Raw genomic sequence first — 22,761 nt, forward strand, 5'->3', positions numbered from 1 at the left:
TAATAACTTAAGTGAAACAGCGGCGGATCACTGTGTGTGTAACAGTGCTGTTAGCATGATGTGTGTTCCATCTGCAATTAGCGGCTGCAGATGGAACACACGTCCTTCAGACCTCTGTGGGGTGTTAATGGGCTGATAGGGAGCTGATACACAGGTGTAAAAGCAGGTGAGGACACAACAGATGTTTAAGTTCAAATTCTATGATTTTTTCCTAAATGATAAATATAAAATTGAAATAATGAGTTCACTAATCATGTTTATAAGTGGCAGTGTTTATTGATGTTTGGTGTTTTTTGAATTGTAAGGGGTCACTGATGGAACAGGCAAATCCAACATTGTCCTGCTGAAAACCGGCTGGTCCTGGGTGTCATCAAAGAGCCCATTTTCACTTCTTTATATATAAAACTCTGATCTTCCACCCCTGCCTCTCTTTCCATCTTTGTTCTGTGCGTGCTGTGCCGAGTATACAAATTGCAGCGAGACAGGAGATGTGCAATCCAAGGTCAGAGAAAGAGGAATGTGTCCCTGTCCCCCTTGTGCTAGTCTTTTTGAAAAGACAAAAGTAGAAGCCTTTGGGCTCTACACTGATTTTACCCATAAAGGTGAGTTTAAAATCAGTTTTGCTGCTTTTTAAAGTCCCAATATCACAGTCACTGGTGCTTTGATTTAGACCGAAATTGATTAAAGTTATCATGCAAATCATGCAACTGTACAGACGTGCAGTAACAAATCAGTAGAGGGGCTCTTCAATCTGTAACTAGTCCTCTAATTAACAAAACCTCAGTTTGCATAAAAGTCTGAAAAGATAAGAGAGCTAAACTAATTCTCTGAAGGAGAGAAATACATGCAACCAGACACCAGCAGTCCCAATATGAAGTGTCCTTGGCAGAGTGGCATTTATCGCATGTTTAGATACACCTACAATTTTACTCCAAACGAGCCGACTCCCGCTCGGCAGTTTTCTCCACGGGAACATCAAGAGAACAGGGAGGGTGCAACATCAGAACAGGCCGAGAATAGCCGAGCGGTTAGGGATAAGCAGGCCATTAGCATAATAACTAATTATAACGTTCAACGAACAGACCTTGGGACCATCTTGGCCGATCAGTCCGGGCGGCCCCGGGGGCCCCTGGATTCCCTGGACAGAGAGAGAGAGGGAGAGGTTTTGGAGGAGAGACAGAAAGGTAGCGGGGAGGAGAGGGGAAGGGGCGAGAGAGGGAGGAAATGAGGGAGGGAGAGAGAGAATGAGATGAAAGAGACGGACACACTGCTTTGGGCTGAATGTGACAGAGTGCATGACGGCTTAGTCAGGAGGCACTGAGGGAGAAATGAGATGGCTCAGGTCCACACACACACACACACACACACACACACACACACACACACACACACACACAAATGTTCACCACATATGCACACTTGTAAACAAACACACACACTGAGTTTGCATATTCAACAAAGCATTCTGCTGTATCCAGAGCACAGCTTGAATCACTTTATCTTCCCACATACCTTCACCACAGAGAAAACACACACATATAAATCTACTATCTCATAGTTTCACTGACTGTAGTCTACGGTCTAATATGACTGACTGACTCATAACCATTCATTCATTCAATCATTTTACCGTCACAGTTTCTGTCTGTAAGGGAGAAACCAGCACTACATTTTAGTAGTGCTTGTTAACAGTCCAAAGACTTGCAGGTTTGTGGACGACTCTAAATCGCCTGTAGGTGTGAGTGTGGCATGAATTGTTGTTTGTCTAAATGGCAGCCGTGTGACCGACTGTCAAGCTGTCCAGGGTGTAGCCCGATGTCAGCTGGGATTGGACCAGTCCTCTCTGAACGGCGAAGGATAAGGGATGGATGCGTGAATAGAAATGTGTCACTAAATGCGCTGGAACACAGTATGCATAATATTTCTCTGGATGTGTCAGCAAAAAGGCAAAGACAATATTAGGAAAAAAGGCAGCCACATTCTGAAAAGGTAATCCCCCAAAAAAGATTTAGAGGGCAGCTGCCTGTCAAGCTTGTTTACAATAGTAACAGTGGCAGATTCAACTCTAAATTCTTTATAATAATCCTTATTTTTAGACAGAGGCACAAAAAACAAGCTTCTTATATTCAGACAGATTGTATCAAACCTAGCTTTCTAGCCAAAGAAGCTGATGTTAGCTTCATGAGTTGGCTGGAAAAGTTTTCTCTGGCTGACTTTTACAGGGTATACAGGGTTCATGACTTGATGGCTGCTTAAAGACTGAGCCAACATCCTGTCCAGTTAATGAACCATGAAGAGTGTCAAACCTCAGCTTTAATTTCTATTCTACATGTTGCCTTGTTTCCTGTTTTCGTCTCAATCTCATTGTCATGTCACTTCCTGATCATCCTATGCTTCCCATTCTCCTGAATACACGCACCTGAGAAGCCAGAGTTTCTCTTTAGTTTTACCAGTTCATCTTGATACCTTTTGAGTTCAGCATTCCAGCACTTTGTTTAAGCAGCAGCATTTTGGACTAGCTGGAGGAGTTGAAGAATCACAGTAGTCAAGTTGAGAGGTTATGAGGGCATGGATCACCCGTTCTAGATCTTTAGGGGGAAGACAGGCCTTTACCTTGGCTATAAGTCTCAACTGAAAGAAGTTAGACCTAACATCTGCTTGTCAGATTTGAAAACACTGTCAAAATAAACACAAAGACTCTTCATAGAGGAGTGAATATTAGGGACTAGACGGCCAAGGGTGCCCACATCCAGTGTTTCAGGGTGTCCAAACACTCAGTCTTGTTTTCATCTGGGTTGAGGAAGTTTACGCTCATCCATTACTAAGTGTAATTTAACACAATAAAGCAGGGGCTGCAGTGAACCCTTAGTTTTTAGATTTAAGGGCAAGTAGATTTGTTCATCCTGGAAAGAGACATCATATTTCACATAAATTGACGCCAGGGGCAGCTTATATAAAGAGAATAGGATGGGGCACAGAACAGAACCTTGAGGGACACCACAGGTAAGTGAGGCTGTCTCGGAGGAATAATCACCCAGGGTTACAGAGAAGCTCCTATCTGTTAGGACTGAAACCACCTGAGTGAGTTCCTACATGATTGACCTCTGATCCTCATGACCTGCTTTCAGACATGCACTGAACTCCAGATAATCTCCGACAGCCTCAGAGGAGATGTACGTGAGAATGTCCAAGTGAGAGGCTCTGGACTCTCAGTCAAATTTCTGTAGAATGCTTGAATGAGCCCTTTTGAGAACGCAGCAGGAGACCCTCCACAGGATTCACCGCGAGCTGGTGAGTGTGTTGTTGATGTTTCCAACACACTTCAGATGCAAAACTGACTTAAACAAAAGAATACAAATATCTCGGGATGAAAAAGCGGTGCCACACACACGTAGAAGACACCGTCTGAGATGTCAAGAGAGCTTTTGATGATAGGGGCCGATGTGTTGATGTGCTGTAAACAAAACTACATGATCAGCTGAATTTATACTTCCTTCCTCTGCATGCTGCGCCATCCCCATCTGCATGCACCACAGATTTCTGTTTTGTCGTGAACATGTCTCTCCCGCTGAGATATTCATGTGTGAAAGGCAAACTCCGGATGATGATGATGATTCTGATACCTTTGATGTCTCTTGGACTGAACTTTTGTACTTTGATTTTGAACCTGATCTTGTCTCTAAGTCGGCTTTCTGAGTCCTTTGCCTCTGACCAGTGTACAGTTCTACTATCTTGGGTAAAGGTAGGATTAGTGCTAATGTTGCCACCACGGTGGATATGTGACCTGTGGCTTTTCCCTCCTTTTAAAAACTAACGTGTGATGTTAAAAACGTCTGTAATTAGTTAATGATATGCTCCTTAGCTATGGAAGTAACTCATAAGTGCATAACTACTTATGTTATCTTATGTTAGAAACAAACCGTGTTTAATACAATCCTTCTTCTTTCATTGTAAGTTGTTTTACTTTGTGTAATGACTCTTTCTGCAGACACCAGTTAACATGGGGAAATCCACAGATTGACAAGTCTACAGCTGCTGGGCTATAATGGGTAAACCATTGTTTGGGGAATGGTTTATTGTACAGTAAATTGTGTTTGTAATCGCGCACGACTATAAATTGTCTTCGTAAGACTGATTAATTATATGTGTTATATTTGTGACATCACTTTAATCAGAGGAACTTGCATTCTGAGGTATTTCATTGCTCCTCATTGATTTAAATTGGATTAATGTGGAGTTTTATGTTGTTTACAATTTGATGTGTACACGATAATGGAAGAGCTGAGGATCACATCTGGATCAAATCAAATGAAGTGTGATGGATCTTCGTTGTCACAAATCAAAACACTGTAGCTATAAATCCTTTTTTGCATAAGAGTGTGGAAGCCCTTTGTCTTCAGCCATGACATACACAATTTAAAAGCTAAAGTTTATCCAACCTTAAGGGTTCTGGAGTCAAGTAGACATTTGCACATGTATTTTCCTTCATTTTTAGTTAATGAAGTATTCAATGTTTTTAAAACCCAATATATAATGTCCTGGTTTGTTGTGGGAACAGGGTGATTGCGACAGTACAGATTTATGAAATACATAATTTCTAGCAATAAGAGACAAACCACTGTGTGTCTATTGATTAAAAGGAGCTAAGTACGAACATTTGTAATGCCAGACTTGATTGGTGTTGTTTGGATTGGCTGACATTTAATTAGACTCCTATGTATATTTATCGTCACATGATTGTATGTGGTTGCCTGGATACGAGCGGCGGCTCATCCTATACCTCCTCCTCCTACAGACTCTGTGTGTACGTGTTTGTATAAGTGTGTCACATAAGTCCGAGGCTCACTGCAGGCATGTCGTCACAGCAGTCCTCTTTTCTACTGAGCATGAAGGTTGAAAGAAGAAGCCTCCGGTGGAAAGATGACCTCTCTGCACTTAGAAGTGTTCAGGTGGCTGCAGCAGCTTTTAGCTCCTATTAACAAGGCTTTATATAACAAAGAGAGAATGAGCCAATTGCAAAATTACAATGTATCAATTTTTGAATCTATTTTTATATACAATTTATGTTACATGTGTGTTACACCTGGATCCAGAAAAGATATCGAAATATGTTCTGTTTTATACGTTGATCAGTGACCTTTCACCAATTCATCTCAACAGGCTATGCAATGCAGATCCTCACTCACGTGATCCACTTAAAAGCCTCCTATTGATTCACTGAACCTATTCCTCACTCCACGTATCTGTACTGCCTCTATGTGACCACAAGAGGGGGGCAGAGCAACGACGGCAGTGTCCAGCCATCACCACGGAGGCCTCAGTATTCACAATGCCCTGCTGTAATTCCATCTGACTGTGTGTAATCTTGTTTACCAGAGGGGGGGGTGCCCTCACTGTGTGTGAAGCCGTGACCCCGCGCACACTCGTCTGACTCTGGCGCTAAATTAACAACCACTCACCACCTTAATGGCATTGCTAAATAAATCAAATGGACTCATATGGTGCCTGCGCCAAATTAATGATCTCATTAGGAGCCCACTGCAGGGACGGGACAGTGAGCAGCTTTATGTGCCGCAGTGCTCAAAGACAAATGAAGAAACCGATAGAGCCGGTCGCCCACTTGTTACATTACACAGGTAACTGTTGGGAATAGGCTTTCGGATCAGCCTTGTGGAAAGTCAGTGTGGACTGTTTGGGCCCTGTTTTGGTTTGTTGTGGACATGGTGAATCTGCCCCTCCTCATCTGCCTGTTGGGACAATAGCCTTTAATTATTCAAGTTTTTTTTTTTTTCTTTTCCTTTGGACAGGGATTTTCTTTCCTTCCTCCCGCTACTCAATGCCATATGCACTGCAGTCATTGTTATTGTCGACTGTACTGACGGCCTGGGGAGGCTGTGGTGAGATATGTGCCACCTCCACGCTGCCAGCTGCTTCCTGTCACCTGCCAGCACAGAGCTTCAGGATGAGGGAATAAGGGCCAGTGTGCTTTGAACAAGTTGTAGGACGTCTGAGTGCGTTGAAGGGCAAAAGTGTTCGGAGCTGTTCTGTGTAGTCCCATATGAAGGTGAGGCCTGTCATCAGAGTCTTCCTCTGACTGCATCCCACTGGCTCCCCTAACTCTCTCCAGGAATTCTGTGTCTCATGAACACTTTGAATTGTGCAAATAGAGTAAACATTTTGGGTAGTTTCTCCCCATTAGGCATTCATGGTGTTCAGCTGAACATGTGAAATGTGATGGATGTAGCTGTATGAAAAAAAACGTTCAACCCACCACCCTCACAAATCAGTAGGAAGCACAAAAGCAGCAAACAATACAGATTTCTGATACAAAATAAGGGAACTAATACTGCAGTGGTGCTTTGTGCTTTGTTGACATCTTCTAGTCTTCTAGTACAGTCCCTGGCAACATTACAATTCTATGGGAAGATGGGACAAGCAAAAAACTAAAATATATATCAATCAATCAACCAATCAATCAATCAAATTGTATTTGTATAGCCCATATTCACAAATCACAGTTTGTCTCATTTAGCTTAACAAGGTGCAGCATCCTCTGTCCTTAACCCTCTAGAAGAGTAAGGAAAAACTACCATAAAAACCCTATTAACAGGGAAAAGAACTAAACGTAAAAGCCTCAGAGAGCCACATGTGAGGGATCCCTCTCCCAGGGAGGACGGAAGTGCAATAGAAGCCGTGAGTAGCAGAGCATATCAACAAAATACCAATATCCAACAGAGCTCATCTAAGTACAGTATCTCCAGGCCCATATGTGCAGACATGAGGGTCACTGAGAGAGTCAAGGACCCATGTGATAAATAGAAAAACACACAATATAACACATTTTGATCATCGTAAGTGACTGTTTTCATGCAGAATGTTGACATGAACAGGATTATTTCAAGCTGAGAAAAGCATTGATGTTACCTTCGTTCCTGCGAGTCCCTGCTGCCCAGGCAACCCTGTGTCTCCCTGAAAAAGACATTGAAAAACTCGTAAAATAAACTGATGCAGGTGGATTTAAGTCACCAACAGCACTGACATGTTAACATGAGGTCAGATCTTACCGGAGCTCCAGCTGGGCCGACTTCACCGGAAGGTCCCTGAACACCCTGCGGACAAGAGAGACGGACAAACACAGTTACAATGCTGCATCAAGTTCTCACTCTCAGATAGATTTCTTTGCTGTACCTATTTCCTAATTTCTTATATATTGCATATATAGACACCCAGTACTTCAGCCCTAAACAATGTTACTTGATTCAAATATAAGAATTGTGCAATGCATCAGGACAGTTTTTGACATATCAGGATGTCCAGGTTTTAAGATGACACCCGCATTCTAAAGCATAGAATGACCTCTTAACTCCACCCGGCTGTTTACTTAGGTGATGATGTATCAAACAACAAATCCCATCATGAAATCTTTCAGACGAACATGAAGGAATAGAATCTATCAGTGTTTCAGCAGACACCGTGTTCCGGCTCGTCGGAGTAATGAGAACTTCACTTCAGAGAAGCCAATAGTTTTTACATCAGTGAAAATAGGTTTCAGCAGCAGCTCAACTGCTGAAGGAACAGGAGCATGCAGCCTATTGTGTTGTATTTTGTATTGTGTCGGAAATGGAAAGGTTCTGTTAACTTGTCACGGATCTTTTGTTCAACCGAATAATTCGTGATGTCTTTTATTGTTAATTTCTTTTAATTGGAAAGACTTTTTCTTCTGATAGAAGCAAACACATGGATCAAAATGAGGACACCAGAAAACAAGACCTGAATAAACTCCACAACATAAAAAAACCCCGAAAACTAAATGAGGAATTTCTTTCAATAATTTTGCCAAACAGTGAAAATGTATTAATTTATAAGCTGCTCTTGTCTGTTTTTTGGTTCTCTCCGTTCCTCCTGCTCCTCAAGTTCTCTTTGCCTCATCATTTGTGCCGTCTGTGTATTCTTTAACAAGTTTCTCACTGTGTCAGGTTTCTTACACCTGGCTTGGCCGGATGAGACTTGCAGTGAGACAGCTGTAGACTGAGGTGCCTGTCGTCCTGCTGGCATCGCGGTGGTGTGTGCAGCTGCACAGGGGCCAGGCCTGCAGAGCCTGAGGTGTGTCCCCCCACACTAGCTTGAAGGTTTGTTTTTGTGGCTGTATTCTAAGCGTGTTTCCCACGGCACTGTGCATGGCAAGAAAAACATTTTCAGTATGTAACTAATAACTCTCTACCCTCTGCTCCCATGCCAGTTTCAGGAGAATGACTTAAAACAAGGTTTAAAAAGGTGAGAACAAATTGAGCAACTCCTTTGAGGGAATACTAATGAAACGCCAGTGACATCCAGCAAACCCCCAAATTCAAATTAGCTGTGTGAAAGAATAGTCAGAGAGTCTAGACTAAACAATATAACTGTTTCTATCCAACTTCTAAAAGTTTGTTTTTCCTTTCAGATAATAAAACAGAAAATGAAAAGAGCAACACTGGAATTCAGGTCATGTGTCTGATTATAAAACCAATGTCAGTGAAACATAGGGAAAATGAATGTGCAGCTCTTCATCCAGCACTGTGGCTAGTTCACGCTCAATGTATTAGCTGTAACACAACACAGACTTTATACTGTGTAAGCCGAGTTTCTGCACAGTTCTCTGATGCACTGACCTCAGACCAGCATCCACGCTGCACTCTGCGCTGTGGTGTGGTCAAGTGCTCATAATGCTGTTTAAAAAGTCATATTCTGACACTGAAAAAATATAGTGAGCCCCATGGATGTTTAGTCTCATGTGAATCAGCTGCTGTAGCTTCAGCCATTATTCTGCTATGAACGGCTGCAGCAGGGTACGCAGCAGCAGCAGCAGCAGCAGCAGCAGCAGCAGCAGCAGAACTGGTTTCAGCTCAGCCTCTAAACAGACTGACGCCTCTGAGGAAAGATACAAGACAAATCCAGAACAAACAGACTAAAGATCACATAGAACTCATAGAACACAGCCAAAAAGGCTGTCACCTCTGTCACCTCCTATACACACACACACACACACACACACACACACACACACACACACACACACACACACACACACACACACACACACACACACACGCTCCACTACTACTCTACTGAGAACACACACACTCGCACACATGCACCTCATCACTCAGTCCCTGTGTACTATTTGTGTCTCTGCACCATTTTATGTACCTTCAATCTGTGTTGGTGAATATTTATTGTTTATATATGTTTTTGCTGCTATTTATGTTAATGCTTCTTTTTGTACTGCCCACTCCTTGAAGAGCTGCTAAAACGACTTTCCTTGTTTTAGCAATGACACTAAACAGCTGTACAAGAGCCATTATATTCTATTCTATTCTATTCTATCCCAGTCTATTCTAGTCTAGTCTACACATTTTCTCTGCGCCAGTAATAAAGTAATTTTCGCATGTTTATAACGTACAACAACAATATAAAGTACAACAACAATGGACGGCCAATGGAAAACCCATAATAAATTTTAAATGTTTGTTTTACACTTAAGTTTTAATACTTTTTGGTAAAAAATATGTTGACTGACCATCTTTAAATGTAGAGATAAACATGTTTGCCACTGTTTGTGCTGTGATGTGCTGCTCCACTCAGGTCAGGCTGTTCCTGCTGCCCTCTCTCTTCTTGTCGCTAGGACTCTTACCACTTCTTTTTACAATGCATTGTGGGAAGCAATTAGTGCACTGTATAAGGTATAAAAAACTTCACTCAACATTCACACAGCAGTCTACCCGCACAGTGACTATCATCTGCATTTGGGTCCTGCAAAAATGAAACCCTGAAAGTAGAGAGCCCAATCAAATTTCACAACATAATCATTGTATTTGAAATTTAATAAAGTTTTAGTATAGATTCAATTTTAGATTTAGATTGAATCAAGCTTTTTTTCCTGGTATTTTCATGCACAAATTGACAATTTGCATGAAAATACACTTTTGTAGACAAACATGGTTGTTAATATTTTGTGTCTAAGCGTTTGGAAACTGTCAAGTAAAAGTAAGAAAGTGAAAGATCGTCCTGATGTAACTTCATTATGTAAACATGGAGAGGGGTTACATTGTGCAGTGTCTTGTCACGTCATGCACTGTCAGACATCAGCTTGGAAGCTTCACTGAAGCATAGACTCTCACCAGAGGATCAGAGTGCTTTGCATTCAGACTACGTGAACCTGCACTGATGATTCCACTGTAGATAAGTGTGTGTGTGTGTGTGTGTGTGTGTGTGTGTGTGTGTGTGTGTGTGTGTGTGTGTGTGTGTGTGTGTGTGTGTCTGTGTGTGTGTGTGTCTGTGTGTGTGTGTGATAAAGTAAACTAAGTGTAATCTCTGGGGTTTAGAATGGGGCTGATGGATCTGGATATCAGCAGGTGTCTGACATGGTGGCTTTACTCTGGTAACAACATTGGGCCTGTTTAGCATCAGAAATACATTGTGTGACCTCTGTGTTCTCTCTGCTTAGTCTGTCTGTGGGAGAAAGATTTAGTCAATGTCAAATTTCAGTGTCGGATCAGACGAAGAGATTCCAATTTAATTTCAATGGTTTGTCAGATTGTGACGGAAGGATATGTGGAATTAAATTTGAGATAAAAAATAAGATACATCAGCTTTTGTGGAAGTAACATGAGCACCAATGAGTGTGACAGCAAGTTCTCCCCCTAGAAAACAACTCACAAACATAATTTAAGTGAAGCGGGCCCTGCATAACAACATTTGTCTGAACGCATCCATCTCTCAGCAGCGTACCAGCAGGTCTGAGGCTAGATGAGGGCATCTGATCTGTCTTTAGCAGATTGTGGTTATCTACACGTTATCGTACCTGAGGCGAGAAGAGGAGGGTTGGATGACAGATGAAGAGAGAGGCCACATGGGGCACGGAGAGGAGACAATCACAAAGAGGACTAACGGATTTATCTTACATTGATATTTTAGAACAAACAACAGCAGTGAGTCTGTTTGGGACAGATCAAAATAAGAAAAATGCTTGTCGTTCACTCTTACACACAATCATACAATCGGCTTCACATTTAAATGAACTTAATATCTGGATTTTAATTCGCATCTGCACCAATTGCACACACTCCCCGAAACGTGTCGGATTACTCTGACTAAAAAACAGTGGCTATCAGCTTTTTAATTTATCTGCATTCATATGCAGATAGCTGTTATAGAGATTACACAAAGTGTGGTCTGGATCTAACAAAAACCTACAAAAAGTCGAATGTTAATGTTAATAAATGGTGTACAGCCAACAAAAGATGGAGGCTTGGGAACCCCAAAATATTGGCAGTTGCCCCCAGAGGCTAATTGGTCCTCAGATGATAGCAAATGGGCTCTGAAATTGTATGATTTCATGTGACGTCATGAGGACGTGAGAAAACTGAAAACTTGATGCACAGTAAACTGACAGAATATTTAATTGAATAGACTCGACACAACTATTCTGCAGATAGTTTCAGAAGCAGCAGTAGTTTGCTGCTGACCCAGATTCATTAAGTGTAAGACATTGCATTGTTACCAAGCAATTACAGTGGGGGGGGGGACACTGTTGTATAGTAAAACTATTTCCAATAATAAAAGCTGCGTTCAGCGGTTTTTTTCCTCACTGTGCAAACATCAGCCTGATTAGGAAGGGAGGGTTTTGTTTGGGGATGCAGTGGGAAGCTGCTCTGCACGCACACATTAAGATCTCTCTCTATTTGTGCTTTGCTTTACATTCTGGCCCAGATGAAGTGCGGGTGTGGGGTGTGACAGTGATGGGTTTAGCAGTCTGACTCATGCAGACATTGGATATTAAAGTAAGTACATAAAAAAGGCATAACATTCAAGAGTTAAAGAGCCTTTTCACCTCAGAGGACAAATAGTGACTTGGGCTTGACATAAGTAGATTCATCAGCTTTTTCTTCCTGATGGTTTGTATTAGTTATTACCATATAGATGTATTCAACAGTTAATGGAACTTTCTGCTGAGGCTCACTGCCCACGTACAGACACAAAGGCTGAGGACAGCTCGGTGTCTGCTCTGGGTGCATTTGCATTGAGGCCCTGTGTGTGTGTGTGTGTGTGTGTGTGTGTGTGTGTGTGTGTGTGTGTGTGTGTGTGTGTGTGTGTGTGTGTGTGTGTGTGTGTGTGTGTGTGTGTGTGTGTGTGTGTGTGTGTATGCGTGTGTGCGTGCACTGGGTTTACTAGCTTGCAGCAGTGTGTAAAAGCAGCAATGAATCTCAGCTCTCATGTTTACGTCCTGATTATTCCTCCCTACAAATCTTTATGGGACCAGTTAAAAGCTAGCTGCTTGTTCTATCCACAGAATCCACAGGAAACGGGTTTCGTGAGCCGTCTCGTCACAAATTATTACAACATTTATTGACAAATAACTTGGCCACTTTGACATTTGACAGGTATGTGATGCTTACAATCTAAAATCCCCTCATGCAGCCTTCTGTAATACAAATAGCAAGTAACTTACCGGGGCACCTTGAGCTCCAGCAGCACCGGCCAATCCAGGAACCCCCTTCTGTCCCTGAGGACACAACAGACATGTCAGAGCCTTTCACTTTACTGCTGCTATCAATAAGTTCCACATGGTAGCATCAGTTGTCTAGCATCTGTCATCGGATCCTCATCATTTAACCAGATATTGCTGAAGTAGACAAGATGACATTAGAGGAATACATGTACAAAACACACCAGATCCACTTACAGTGATTGAGCAGCACTGAAAAGCAAAGGTGAATCAGGGTCTTTGTGAACAAATGGATGAATGCACGGGAGAAAGAACTCGTGAATAAATGGGGATTTTGTGCTGCTTTATTCTGTATCCACGGTAATATGGATAAAACAGTGTGACATTTTGAAAAGTAATCTCTTTAAAAAGGTAAAACCTGTTAGTGTCTTTAAGTAGGACTAAACACTATTATTGTAAATTTATAAATAGTACGATTTATATGCAGTAAATAAAGAAATACCCTTCCTAGCCGTTATAGCAGCTTAGCTCATATCACACAACTGTCAGATGGACTGACACACTTTGTACAGACATGCATGGTTCACAGACGGTTCATCCTTTTTACTTTGTACTTCCTCCAGCAGGAGGTTGTCATTTCTGACTATGACTAACAGACTTTCATGAGCCCTCAGGATGAATTTTAATTCTGATAACTTTGGTGATTCTTAAAATATTTGTGTCCAATAGATTGATTTACAACGAAATTCTCATCAGCTTCTATTCACGTATAGCTCAATGGCAAATCTCAGTATGCTAACACACTGCACTAAGATGGTAAGCATGTAGGAAACATCAGCATGTTAGCATTGTTACTGTGAGCATGTCAGCCTGCAACCACCACTGTGTTGCCTAGCATTGTCAAACCTGGTGTAAAATAAATATTTGAATATAAAAGGTGCTTTTTCTCATCTAAGTATTTGTATTTATTCACAAAAAAATTGAAATGTGGTTGAAAGCTTTGAAAAAGCCAGTAAGTCAACTTTTGAGGGAGATTTCCTTTTCTCTTGTTGATCCAAGGGTCAAGAATGAACTTCCATATTCAAATGAGATGGGCTGTTCTCAACCTTTGGCCTGCTGTGTATAACGCCAAGAAAAAGCAATGATTCGATATTGTTGCTCGACTCTGTGAATGTCTATAGAACTAGTGCAGTTTGAATATGAAGGCAATGTTGGGATTAAGCATGTAATGAGCCTCTGCTTGTGGCACAGCACTGACGCATGGGGCAGCTTGTGGTGTGGCGAGTCCCGTGGGCGGACGTCTCGCAGAGAGGCGGCAGCTTGTTAAAATAAAAATGAACGGCAACAAACAAACACATTTTAAGCCACAACACAACATGCAAATAAACTTTAAACCTCCAGCAAGACCTCTCTGCGCTGTTTAAGTATGTGTGTTATATGTGTTACGATGTCTGTGGTATGTGACCTGGTTCCAGTGTGTACCACCATAGTACACTGGCACTGGCAATGACCATGTGAAACAAGCTGTAAAACACATGTTATACACTGAAGACCATTCATTTGTACATGATGCCTCCTGTAAAGCTCTGACTCGTCTGTCTACTCGACACATACACAAGTGTCCCTTGTTTTCCACTCAACATGGTCAGCATTTCATAGTTCCTCTGTTCTGTGTGTCCTGTGGAACCAGAGGTTTGGTGTTGGGGCAATTACTTTTTTGTTAGGGGTTGGGGAAAAAATGCAATGGCACTTTTGCTGTACATAAACATATATATATATATATATATACAACTCTGTTAACAAGATTTACTCTTGAATAAATATGACATTTGTCCCAGGATATATGTTACCAACTCAGTAAACAGGATGAGATGGTTATGATTTAGATGAGCTTTTAGGTCTGTATTGCATTAGCTATGATACATGTTTTGTGTTTGTCGTGCATTTCTATATCTGGGGATAATGTTGGAAGTAATCTCACTTCTACATATCTCTCTGTCTCTCATGACTCTAACACGTTCATATCTCTCGGATATATCCGAGTTAATGGTATGTGTCCTTCTAAATGGTAAATGGATTGAATCAGTTCTTTTCCAGTCTCCACTCGAAGTGCTTTACATGTCGTATTCATCCATGCACACGTTCATACAGCACTTATTTACACAGCTATTTTGGGGTTCGTTATCTTGCCCAAGGGCACTTTTGAATGCAGGCTGGAGGACCTTGGCATTGAACCATAGCCTTCTGGCTCGTGGACGACCCTCTCCACTCCCTGAGCCTCAGCCGCTCCAAATAAATATCAAAAACAATAGATCACATACAACAAATATCCTTGAGGTGTACTGTCATGAGGTGGTTGAAGGGTACAACTGGCAATATTCCACATTGGGATTTCCTGTCAACAATTTTTTTGGGGGGCTTTATTTTTCAATACTTTTTGATGTATCTTATGTGTTTGTAGCATTACCCATTGTTTCCTACTAAAGCCTTGTATGTTTCAAATGGATCACAAGTCTGTAATTTTACTTAAAATTCTCAATTCCTAAAACAGATGGTCACTGTAGGTTTTATCAATCGTTGCTCAAATATGAGGAAATAGTCCATTTGTTAAGGAGCAACAATCAGGAGCAAATTCAAGCGTGAATGACCTTTTCAAGATCTGCAATTCATGAAAAGAAATGAATTTCAGCTGCAGCAGATGTAATCGCCCAGTCCTCATCAGTTGAGGGGAAACAAGAATGGTGGAAATAGAACATTACTCCTAAATTAAAGTCTGGGACTTAATATTAGACAAACATGGCCGAGGAAAGATAATGATGCTCATTGTAGTGGTCAGCCACATTGCAGCCTCGGCTGTAAGGTTCCATTCAGGGTTGTAAAGGCTCCGCTTGCAGTTTTAAGATTTCTCAGCCAAATGGCATCAACGTAACCCTCACATAGCATTTTCTATCTTTATCCAAGAGCGTGGTCTTTCAATTTCAGTGCATTATTTCTTTATTCCACGTTCAGATTTTGTTATGCAGAAAGCATTAAAAATCTCTGTCCTTGCAAATAGCCTTAAGCACAAATTGTCTCTGCTCCTGCTCGAAACCGTTTGTCTGCACTCGGATGTGCTGTTTCTGCACAAAGCTCATCAGCTCCAGTTTGAGTCCTTCTCCTCGTGTTAAGGTTGTTTCCGCGTCCTTGCTAAACATACGCTCTCGGATTCTGCAAATCTTCTGCTCTTGTGCACTGAACCTACTTAAAGGCCCACTTATTTTGAGGATAAATTAAATATTTAACTAGGCATATAAATAGTGTTGATATAAAATACAAAGATACAATAACTTAACATGGTCTATTAAACAATTTGGTTTATTCTCAAAATGATGTAGGTATGACAAGTATGCAGGAAAATTCAAACCTGCCTGTGTCTGTGTGTTTGGTCCTAAAATCTCTTCTCTTTGGTTCATCTAATACAAAATCCTGTGAGGCAATATAAAGCCACTTTTTAACCAGAAGTATCTGGAACTATTTTCTAAGAACTAAAAGGTTCCAGCAGATCGGCGTTTGCCACACAGACCAAAGACCAGGGGAAATTAGACACATTGGCCTGCTGATGTATGAACAACTGACAGTTACAACAAGCTGTTCCCCTCCGGTCTGTGATGGAAGTTATCTGGAAGCAGGCGAAAGGAGAAATAAGGGAGCAGCTTATGTTTCACACAGAAGAGTTTATTGCAGCTTGATGCGCATCACACGAGACCAGGCGGTGAATTAAATATCAACGCCCCCCCCACAACCTATCTCCTTCCCTCCCCACCTCGCATCACCCATCCTAACAACATGCCCATAAAAGGCTAGAGATGCTTAAACTATCTATGTTGCATGTATGTATATTTGCATCTTATTGTGTACTTAAACCTCAAGCAAACATATCTAATTCATGGTGTGTCCGTATGTTGTGTCCTTGGAGCCCTCTGATTTAGATATTTAAAAAATCCTTGAGTGTAGAATTTACCCCTAGCTCTCCCTTTATCTCTGACCTGGCCTCGGGTATTGCGAGGAGGGAAAGGAGTATTTGTAAAATGAGATGGGCTCTATTCTCGCAATGGTTAATAAATAGCAGATGTGCTGTGTGAGGATGCTCAGAAATTCCTTGACACGGTCCACCAGAAGAGTGCACAGCAACGGTGATGCTATACAAATCATAACTGAATGTAACACATGCTATATAAATCATTATAACAACATCAAACATGGAGAAGATTCATAGTGTTGCTGTTCAACACACAAAACACCCACATTGACCAAATGAAGTAAAATCCTGAAGTACTCTACCAAATACCGCGCTGGAGGTCCCACACCAAAGGTCTCTGTACTTTTGTAAAGTACTACCCCCCAAGCAGGGAGTCTTGGGGGGTAAAAACATTTCACCTGTACTTAATCTATGCCATGGTTCCTGAGGTGGAATCGTACGGAGTTCCTGTAAAGGTTCCTACTTCCTGGGGGAAAGTTCCTGTGGTGGGAACACATGAAGATGACTAATTGTTGATTCCTTTTTCATCTGCTCTTTCTGATCCTGTTAACCTGAGCTCCTCTATGATCTAACTTTAGCCCTGGTTCAGCACAGCTCTTCAAGTATGACGCCATGCAGGTATGAAACACTTTCCCTCTGTATGAGCCTCTGCAGACACTGAGGGTACCAGGTCTCACCAACATGTATTTTAAGTGTAGATTTCTGAATGTTGGCAGCGAGGAAACAACTGAATTAGCTCTCCACTGCGTCTGTTTTCCTTTGAAGCGTCTCGCCACACTACGCACATAAACCCGTAAGAGCAGCAGACCTCATAATTACACAGCCAAGACGCCCACCACAGTCCAATAAACGACAAGATGGCATAAATCTCTCAAGGTCTAGAACAAGAGAAAATAGACAAGTGCTCTGACACTGTCCTTTCATGTAAGCAGACGAATCTGCCACTTCAGCCTGCCGCATATTGTTAAAGACTGACGAGACTGTAACCGCTTGACGTCTGAACTCTGCTTAGATTAGTTCAAATTGAAGATCTGGAAAAAACGTCAATAAAAGATAAAGACAACAAGCAGAGAAATACAAGAATACACAATAGAGTGTGTGACTGACCAGACGTTTTTATAACAGAGGAGAAATATGCAGCAGCTCGCTCACTCTGGGCTGAGAGTCAGTAGCTGCCGCTAGTCAAGTAGTTTAAGTATCTCAGGGCTGGCTCACGAGCTGGGGTAAGACAGAATGTGGGATTGACAGGCTGATTGTGCAGCTTTAGCCGATATGCAGGAAATGTACCTGACGGCTGTGGTAAGGAGAAACAAGCTCTTGAAGCTTTTGAGTTACCGTTCAGTCTATGTTCCAACCCTCACCAAAAGCCATGAGATTTGAGGAGAGACCCGAAAGAAAGATATAGCATACACAAGCAGGTGAAATGAGTTTGCTTTACAGGAAGCCTGTGGAAGAGGTGGTTAAGGATCTGATAGGGATTACTCCTGGCCTCCCTTTAGTGGTTTTTCTGGGTGCAACCAACTGGGAGGAGACCCCAGAGAAGACCCAGAACATGCTGGAGGGATTATACATCCCATCTGGCCTGGGGAAGCCTTGGGATGCTCTGGGATTTCTGGAAAGTCTTTGAAGCTGTATCAACCACTTCACACTGAGGGATACTGGATATGTTGAACATGCCCTATGGTTGCTTGGCACGTTCAGGTAGAACATCAGGTAACTACGATCATTTGTTGTCCACAGTGCTCTGGCTCGTTGGGGAGGAGCAAAAGGGTCAAAAGATATTTGAAATATATCATAATTTGACAAAATTACAAAAGCATTAATTAATTGATTGATTTGATTTAATGGGATTAAAAATTAAGTATTAAAGGAATATAATTCCCATAGGATGATGAGTGCACATGTGACCTTTTGCTGCATGTCTTTGCCCTACTCTCTTTAAACCTGTTGAGTTGTTGATAAACCAAAAATGTAAATGTACATTTATAATGTATGTCAAATAATCAATGAATGGATACAAAAATGGGATTTGAAACCTTAAAATAGCAAATTTATAAATGGACTTACATAATAAGAATATATACATGTATTTATACCCATATATTTTTCCCATTTGGACTTCCACTTCCCTGCTGCTTTCCCTTTTCCTGTTAGCCATACGATTTTGCTGACTCATTATTTAGCTTCTGCTTTAAGCCTTTCCATGACACTTTGGTCTTTGGTAAAATTATGTAATGACATTTTCGCTCATTTTGCCAGAGTACGTCCCACAGTGTCATGGAAAGTGTCTTGACATAAGTCTCTCTGACTGAAATGTAAATTAAAAGCAGATATCAACAGACTAAATATACCTTATATTTAGTCTGTAAATTAAAAGCAGTTATCAACAGACTAAATATACCTTATATTTTTCTACCCCATCCTTTTTTTACCACGCTCCTCCCCTGCTCTATAGAATCTTGCCAACGGCCACAGGACCGTCAGTCCACCGGGACAAATATAGATCTAAAGGGAAGCCGACTGTCACCGAGCGCAGGACTGGCTGATTAATTCTAACCTCACATGATGTCACTTTACTCCAGGAGGCCTGTCTGTGCACTCTACCATTATAAACAGCATGTGCTGTGTGCGTTTCGGGGTGGGAGGTCAGTATGTGTCGAGGGATGTGCCTCATTTACCTCACTCGCATTCGCATGAGTAAAACTGCAAACTAATGTGCCTCCATAATCACCATGATTAATCGCCTCATTACAAAAAGTTTAATGTGTGATGCTGCAGCTTTTACATTGTTTAATTTATGTATTTACTTCCTGTAGGTTGTTAAATAGATATGACCCTGATGGTATGCTGTTATTTTGTTACCAATTCTAAAAATGAGTCATGTCGAAGAACTTATTTTGCATAACAACAATAACAAATAATTACATTACTACATAATCCAGAAACAGATGTTTCTTTGTTAGGGAGCATTTAGTAAAGAAAAGAACTCGGAAAACACAATTGGAAACACGTTTCACTTCTATTCAGCAGCACATGTTTCTGAAATACAAACGCAAGGAAGCACAGATTCAATGACAACATCCATAACAACAAACCTAACTTAAAGACCCTATGCTTCAGATTTTAATTGAATAGGCAACATTTTGTTTGTTTGTTAAATACAAACTTGTATGTCTTTTACTATAATATGCCAAAAACTGAAATGTTCACGTTCTGCACCTACTGTTTTTGAATCAAGGTCCTAATTCTAACTAACTAATTCACTAGGTAAACAGCTATTAGTCCAGTTAGAAATACCTTGTACTTCGGTTGCATCCATTTTGAGTCTTCAGTTTATAATTGACCACATCAGAGTTTTCTTTTTTAACCATGTGCCCCCCTGTGGCTCTGTAATCTGTACTTGTGGTGAACAACTGATGATTTGGACCTCTAACAGCCTGAGGGATGGAGAGGCTGTAACTTTCACATTAGCAGGTCTCTGAACCTGCTGCTAAATTACAAGCATAGCAGTTTAAAATAAGCCCGGCTTAAACCCACATGGGCTTCTTTGTAGTGTCTATACAAAGACTATTGTCATGGGTTTGCTTGTTTAAGCAACATCATTTACAGCATCCCACTATCACTTAACACTTAAACACAAAGTTCTGCTACAGTTGTTAATTATTTTCGTAAAGAACATATAAAAGAGAATTTACATTTCGATCGCTGAAACATTTTCCAAACGTCTCCTTACAGATTACACGTATACTGTTTAATTACAGGGAAAGAGCGTATGACAGACACTATCTTTATCTCTGTGACATTAAAACCTCACACAGCTACATCTGAAAATCCATAATTTTGGGTGTAGAAATCTCTATACCAGATAATAAGAGACCTGCGACCACCATAAAGCAGATAACTTTCTTCACTCGAGTGGCAAACATCAAATCCAATGTTCCTGAAAGATAGCAGTTTTCTGTTTATGTGCGTTTTTTTGTATGTTAGTGTGTGTGTGTGTGTGTGTGTGTGTGATTAAAGACCATGCTGCCGTTAGCCTGAGGCCTTGTACACTATATCAAAGTTTAGGCCTCATTAACATTCAATGGAGCTGTCATGGATGGGTACACGTAAATTCCTTACAGTCGATGGAAAATGTTTTCCTCAGGCGGTGACCACACGGGTGGGTAATTTGGTCCTGCGCAGATCACAACTGTTGTTACACACACACACGCACCCACATTCAGTACATATCATGTACTGTATATTTCTTTTTTTTTTACCACTGTACTCTCACTGAGTGTCTACTCCTTGGTAGTTGTGTAGGAAGTGATATAATTCCAGGCGTATTTACTGGCCCTATTCTGATGAGACAATTGTGGTAGGGTTTATAATGTAAACTTCTCCTTGTATTAATAAAATCCCACAGTTCTCCACAGAGGATGTGGCCTTTGCAGCCCTATGACCTTAGATCCACTTCAACATATTTTGCTCCCATAGGTCAAGAATACATCCATGCACAGTTAAGTTTCATGTATTTAATGCCTTAGGTTTCTCTCAACAGCTTTTTAAACTAAACAAACAAACCAACATCACCTACATCACAATCGTCATACGCTGGTTTGATAAGCACTAGAGCGCATTCAGTCATTTCCAAATGCTTGATTTTCAATTTGTCTTTAATGATGTGAAATAATTTGAGCCACATGCTTCATGCCAACCAAGCCCAGTCAACCATATCATAACATAACTCTTTCACATATAAAGTTGAGAAAAATGTTAGCGTGTTTGATTTACATTGAGGAGTTTAAAAGTGAACGCTTCCTTGAATAAATGGCCTGTATTTAATCACACAAACATTCATACAGCGCTATATGCTGCACCGCTTCAATCACCAACCATTCACACAGCTGTCAGGGTTGGGGTTCAGTATCTTGACATGTGGACCGGAGGAGCCGGGAATCGAACCATCAACCTTCTGGTTACGCTCTGTCTCTTTATTCCCTGCAGAATTCATTAGTTGGAACCCAAAACGGCCAAACACTGAGCAGGTAATGCATTTTATATGGGACTATTATAAGATGAAATGATTCTAGAAGGCAAATAACAGAAGACGAAGGGCTCTGTTGTTTTATATTAAAAATAAAAGGGTGAATACTAATATCAGTCAAAAAACAATGCTCATAGAGTCCTGAGCCTGGTCACAAGCAACAGAAAAGGCTGACATGGTCTGTAAACAAGACTATTTGTCCAACAGTTTTCTCTGATGAAGCTGTGATCACACTCACTCAACCTCACATGCTCCGGATTCACTTCACTGTAGCTTGAGAAAGAATCATGTCTCTGCTCAGTTGACTTTTCATGCTGGAGCTGAACTGAGACCTTGTTCGACGTGCCATGCTTTCAGCTCACCTCTGGTGTATTTATACTCAGACTGCTCCAAGGTAAATGTCCTTGTCAGACTTCAACAAATATTAGAAGAAAAACCAACATGTACCCAAAGTACCTCAAATAAGTGCGACCAAAACATTTTATAAGTTTGCTGCGGCTATTCATAACGGGCCAGTTTGGTTCACGCATCGGAAAGTTTGAGTCCCTGAAAACGTCCGATACCGAATGATGATTTTCAGTGTAATAACAGGAGAAGTAGGAGAGAGCAAGAGACAGAAGTCAGCGTGGGAAGAAACCTCTCAGGAGATTAAATCATGCTATGAAGTGTCGAAAGTGTCCTTTGTGTGTATAACAACGCACTGAAACCCAGAATTCACCGAAAACTGCAGCAGCCTCGGAGGCCACTTCATCTAACAGCCTTCAGTCTGACAATCCGGGCAAAGCTCTGCATTTAAACTGTGCCCTTTTAACCCCCAACATTATACCCAACAACCAATTAGCCCTTACAGCAACCCGTCCCTGTGTTCTGTAAACATCAGACGGTTTCCTGTAAATCATTAAGACGCTTAATGTTCCCTGACATTGTTGCAGGAAGAAATTCGGTCTGTTTGTTGGTCTTGCGGCGTCTGTGATGCGACTCAGGTCTGATCAACACCAGCTTGTTCCAGGGAAGTGGGTCATCCGGTGGTCCTGTCAGTCTCACAAGCTTTTGTGTTCAGCTGTTTACTGAATCGTGAGAGGAAGCCGCTAGCAGCAGGACAGTGGCTCGACACAGCCAAGACATTTAACTCGTTATTAACACAGACATGATGAAATGGACAGCTCCAAATTCATATAGATATATGCAAAACTATTTTTTTGGGTTGTATCTATAGGTATTAGGGTCTTT

At 41.3% G+C, this 22,761-nt stretch overlaps 1 protein-coding gene across 1 annotated transcript in view; it reads right to left on the reverse strand.

Moving 5' to 3' along the window:
- Positions 1-22,761, reverse strand: part of si:dkey-225n22.4 (collagen alpha-1(XXI) chain) — a 53,100-nt gene that overhangs the window by 17,829 nt on the left and 12,510 nt on the right. The window contains exons 18-21 of the mRNA XM_047344603.1: positions 12,488-12,541; positions 7,065-7,109; positions 6,925-6,969; positions 1,085-1,138 (exon numbers count right to left, since the gene is read on the reverse strand). Of these exons, the coding sequence (XP_047200559.1) occupies positions 1,085-1,138; positions 6,925-6,969; positions 7,065-7,109; positions 12,488-12,541 (198 nt within the window). The remainder of the gene's footprint in view (positions 1-1,084; positions 1,139-6,924; positions 6,970-7,064; positions 7,110-12,487; positions 12,542-22,761) is intronic.

This window comes from Hippoglossus stenolepis, chromosome 19 (assembly GCF_022539355.2).
Source record: "Hippoglossus stenolepis isolate QCI-W04-F060 chromosome 19, HSTE1.2, whole genome shotgun sequence".
NCBI lineage: Eukaryota > Metazoa > Chordata > Actinopteri > Pleuronectiformes > Pleuronectidae > Hippoglossus > Hippoglossus stenolepis.